Here is a 4,723-nt window from a genome sequence, read left to right on the forward strand (position 1 = left end):
AGAGTGGGTATAGCACCAACAGAGGCCGCTGGCCACAAGGTGCCCAACTGACCTGGACACCCTCTGACTCAGCACCTACCACATGGGCACACAGACCCTCGCTGGGGCCCAGGCATGAGGGGACAGGGGTGCATATGCAGACCACGATGGACAACCCCCAGCCGGGCACTCATTCCGGCAGCAAATGTGTTCTGAGCACAGCGTCTGGGCTCGGCCCTGGCAGGGCGAGGAGACCCTGGGCTGAAGCCTGCAGCCACCACTCGAATCGACCCCATGCCCATAGGGCCCCTTCTGCCCAAAGCCCACCACATACTCCACTGACGTTGTGAATCTCCCAGCGTACGGTGGGGTTCAGGGTGGATACATTCTGCCCGTGCAGCCGGGCCAGCTCCTCCTCGGACAGGGCGCCCTGGAGAAAATGGGCCCTGGGGGAACACAGTTTAGGGGGGTGGTGGAACCAGGTTAGTGTAACCTATACACTTCACCCCAAAGGGTGAACACATGCCAAGTTGAGGACCTCTGGGGAGGGGCTGGGTCTCGCATGAGAGCCCCCTCCAAGAGCCCAGCCCTGGCAGCCCACCTGACCAGCTGCGGCAGCAGCCTTGGCTGAAGCCAGAAGGCCTGGTCCTCGGTGCTCAGCCGACGGATGGCAGACTCCGAGGGAACCAGGGCTGTGACTTGGCTGTCGGCAGGAAGAGTGATGCCGGCCCCCTGTGCACGCGGTGTGTGGAGGTACAGGAGTCATGAAGGCAGCCACCGCCTTGAGATCGCTGTTCCCAGCCTCCTGGCCTGCCCTCCACCCCCTGCTGTTACATGGCCTGGATGTGAGTCCCCAGCCCAGCATTCCACCCAATCCTACCTTAATCCACTGGTAGAAGACGGAGAAGTGGGCATTTGCCTCCAGCTCCTGAAGGGAGAGAAAAAGCTGAAGTCACCCGTCTAGGGCCAGACTTGAGCCCCTTCCCAGGGACCCTGAGCACTGCCCCAGCGCCCTCCCCACCCACGAGAGGACTCCTGTCGGAGAGCAGGGAACCACTCACCTTGAGGATGTCTCCGTAGCAGCTGAAGCCATCACCCCCATAGTCAGGAGGACATGTGCAGACCCGCTGGCCTCCCCCCACTGCCCGGCAGGTGGCCTGGGGTGGAAGGGCAGACACGGCCTCCATTCAGCACCCGATGGCGAGCAGGATAGCACCCCTGGCCATCTCTCCATTCACCCCGGCCCATCCACTTGTCTGTCCACCTACCCACCCCTCTCTCTCCACCCAGTCTGTGTTCAAGCGGCTCCTTTGCTGGGCCTGGCCCTGCCCCCCAAGACCAGTGAGCATTTGACATGGGTCACACTGACCCACCACAGCAGATGGGGCAGCCGGGAGGCCCTGGACCCTCAGGAGAGGCCTGAGCTGAGAGCAGGAGGAGCTAGCCAGGCCAAAGGTGTGGGGCGGGAAGGCGCGTCGGGCAGTGGGGATGGAGTCTGGGCAGGGGTGCGGCCTTCATAAGGAGGCGTCAAAGCTATCTTACGGGCAAGCAGGTGACAGGGTTCAGATTTGGGATGCAGAAGGATCCCAATCCTGACCGGAGACAGGACACTGCGGGGGCCAACCTCCCCCAACCCAGATGCCTCCCCTGGGCACGGAGACCTCTCAGGGACCCCCTCACCAGATCATGGCACCCCCCGTTGCCCGCCCGGCAGGGGTCAATGGGGCTGCACACGTAGCCATCTCCCGCGAAGCCCAGCTTGCACGTGCACCGGCTCTGGAGACGGAGAGGTTGGGGGCGGGGAGCCTCATCGCACCAGAAGCACAAAACCCTTTCGTCCCCGACCACTCAGCCCGCAACGGGCGCGCGCCTCTGGAGAGGCCTGTTCAGACCCCGGAGGAGCTTCTCCCAGCCCCACCCTCTGAGGGTCATGTTCCAGTGCAGAGACTGAGGCCCTGAGGGGAGACTGGCTCTCCGGAAGAATCCCAGGAAGTAATGCTGTCAAGAGGGGCCTCCTGTGCAGCCTGGGGCCTGGCCAGGCTGCTGAGGTCTGCAGCCCGCGTCCACATTGCAGGGGAGACCCCCCGGATCTCAGCTGCCCCTCTCTGCGTGTTGGGGGCACCTCCAGCTGCTTACTCCATCCTCAGCTCTGAACTTGAAAGCTCCTGATGGAGTTCACATCCAGCTCTCAGGTCACCTGAGTGCCTCTGCTGAGGCCCCATGGGTGTGGTCCAGGAGCAGAGGGAGCCCATGGGTCCCTGCGCCAGCCCGGACCACCCAGAGGCTGACCTTGACACAGCCAGGCCTGGCCTCCTAGCTTGCATGTTCGATTCTTCAACGCTAGCCAGTCTGCGGGCTCACCAGGCCTCACAGGCCTCACAGGGAAGGTTTCAGGTTCTGAGATCCTTTGACTGGATTCTTAGACTCCCAAGTCCCAGAGCTGGATGTGCACGAGTCTACAGATTTCAGGATGTCACTCTCCTTGGGCAGGGGTCTCTTCGAGCTTTTGCTCAGTACTGAATCCCTACATCTAGAACAGTGACTAGCATGTGACAGGTACCTGGTGACCTGTGGGAAACCAGCGAGTGAGTGGATGAGCTACTCATCATAAGACAATGGCCCCAGAGGCCAGTTAGAGCAGAGAACTCGTGGATTCTTGGTTATGAGAGTCCTCACCCCTGAGAGGCAGGAGTCACAGCCTTCTGGGCTGGAAACAACACTGCCCTAGACTGGCACCTTCCTCTCAAACTATTGTAACCATCATGTTGGCGTCAAGCACCTGTCCGCTGCTTTCCGACTGTACAACTCAACATTTCAGAACTGGATTCGCATCGTGTCTGAGGTTTAAGACCCTGAGCTTGAGTTCTTAGAGTGGATGTTGCTAGAGTCAGATGAGCTGGGGGGAGAGTCCCCCACGCCCACCCCACCCTGCTCTCTTGAGGCCTGCCAAGCTCACCTGCCCGGGTCCCACATAGCTGCAGAGGGCGTCAGCATGGCAGCCGCCTCGCAAGTCCAACTCACACTCGTCAACAGCCACGCAGACACGACCGTCCCCACTCCAGCCTTTGTGGCACATGCAGTGGTGGGCGCCCCGGGCCCCAGGGACACACTCAGCCTGTGAGAGCCATGGATAAAGGACTCAGGGTGGCAGGCTGGGGACGAGGGAGTCCTGCCTCTAGCCCATGGGTCAGGCCTTCAGGGCAGGGGCCAGGCTCACATTCTCTGAGCACCCGCCGCGGTCTGGGCGGGAGCAGGGGTCGCTGGGTGTGCAGGAGAAGCCGTCACCCTCAAAGCCATCCAGACAGAGACACCTGAGGGTGGGTGAACGAAGGGCCTCCAGTGAGCCTCAGGGAGCTCTGAGCAAAGCACGGTCACGGCAGGCAGGGGAGCAGACAGGGAGCCCACGTCCTCACCTGGAGACACCCCCCTGGTTAACGCAGCGGGCATGTGGGTGGCACTGCTGGGCTTGCTCCATGGACCCACAGCTCACCGTGGACTCGTTGCAGAAGCGGCCGCTGAAGCCTGGGGCACATGTGCCATGCTGGCACACCCCCCCACTGCCCGGACGGTTGTCACATAGACCGTGGACACAACCGCAGTCTGCAAGGAGCAGACGGAGCAGGGAAACTGAGGCAGAGGCATGGCTGGCTGGGAGCCAGGACGCAGCTGGGCAATGCTGGGACTGGAGCAGCCAGAAAAGGTCTGACTGCAGGGTCACAAAGTCAAGTCATCCCAGACTCGAAAGGAGAGGGGAAGAAACAAGAACAGAGCAATTCGTTGCTTACAGTCACCCTATTCTAGCTGCCCTGCTCCCAACACCATCACAAAGTTCTTCTGTGTGTCTGACCTAAACCCTTCATGCTTTAGATTGAACTGTGGTTGTCTTTCCAGCATGGATCAGACACCTGCTTGTGTTTCCAAAATCTTCTCCATGATCTGTGGCCTGAACCCTTTTTCCTGAGGTTCTATTTCATGTCTTGGGAGTCCCCAGCCCACCTTGCAAGCAGACCCTTTATCTCCCTGGCAGGGGGTCTTGGCCAGGACCACCCACCTTCCTGGCACTGGTCTCCATGCTTGTTCGGGTTGGAGCAGATGTGGCAGGCGATGCCCTTGTAGTCTGGGAAGCAGAGGCAGGCCCCGCTGCCCTGGACCCCATCGCTGCACTGGGGGTGAGCAGGAGGCAAGAACAGTAGCCAGGAGGTGATTATCCACACCCTCTCCCCCAACACCCCTTTCTCCCCACAGCCTAACTCTGCACTCCTGCTCCTTGCAGAAGACCTCCTGCTGGAAGAGACCATGAATCACAGACGCTGCCAAAAGAACCAGCCCCCTAAAAGGCACCTGGCCCTGGAGGGTTCACGGGTGACTTCTGCTCAACCTAGGCGCCCCTATCCCCCCACCCTTCATGCCAGGGCAGGAGAGGACTCACGTTGCCTTTGCCATAGCAGGGGTTGGAAAAGCCCCCAGGACACTGTAAACAGTCAGGCCCAAAAAACCCTTTGCAGCAGCCAGGTTTCTGTAAGAGAACACATCTGAGGGTCTGTTGGGAGCCACGCTGACCCCCAGGTCCAGCTGGCTTCTGCTCTCTGGTCCCATGTCTGCAGCAGGGGGTGGCCGAGGCCCCTCTGGGACACCTTTTCCACCCTTAGGATGCAGCACAGCTCTCTGAGGATGGCAGCCCACCCAGCCATCCTGGCGGGTGCCCCGGGGGCCCCAGTGCCCCGGGGCGCCAGGGAGCGAGCGT

At 61.1% G+C, this 4,723-nt stretch overlaps 1 protein-coding gene across 1 annotated transcript in view; it reads right to left on the reverse strand.

Moving 5' to 3' along the window:
- STAB1 (stabilin 1) overlaps positions 1 to 4,723 on the reverse strand; it is a 26,300-nt gene that overhangs the window by 10,914 nt on the left and 10,663 nt on the right. Inside the window, exons 19-28 of the mRNA XM_010851938.1 lie at positions 4,409 to 4,555; positions 4,031 to 4,142; positions 3,393 to 3,579; positions 3,197 to 3,290; positions 2,936 to 3,094; positions 1,660 to 1,755; positions 1,041 to 1,136; positions 860 to 907; positions 581 to 711; positions 314 to 425 (exon numbers count right to left, since the gene is read on the reverse strand). Of these exons, the coding sequence (XP_010850240.1) occupies positions 314 to 425; positions 581 to 711; positions 860 to 907; positions 1,041 to 1,136; positions 1,660 to 1,755; positions 2,936 to 3,094; positions 3,197 to 3,290; positions 3,393 to 3,579; positions 4,031 to 4,142; positions 4,409 to 4,555 (1,182 nt within the window). The remainder of the gene's footprint in view (positions 1 to 313; positions 426 to 580; positions 712 to 859; positions 908 to 1,040; positions 1,137 to 1,659; positions 1,756 to 2,935; positions 3,095 to 3,196; positions 3,291 to 3,392; positions 3,580 to 4,030; positions 4,143 to 4,408; positions 4,556 to 4,723) is intronic.

The sequence above is a fragment of the Bison bison genome, unplaced genomic scaffold, assembly GCF_000754665.1.
Source record: "Bison bison bison isolate TAMUID 2011002044 unplaced genomic scaffold, Bison_UMD1.0 scf7180017864304, whole genome shotgun sequence".
NCBI classification, from domain to species: domain Eukaryota; kingdom Metazoa; phylum Chordata; class Mammalia; order Artiodactyla; family Bovidae; genus Bison; species Bison bison.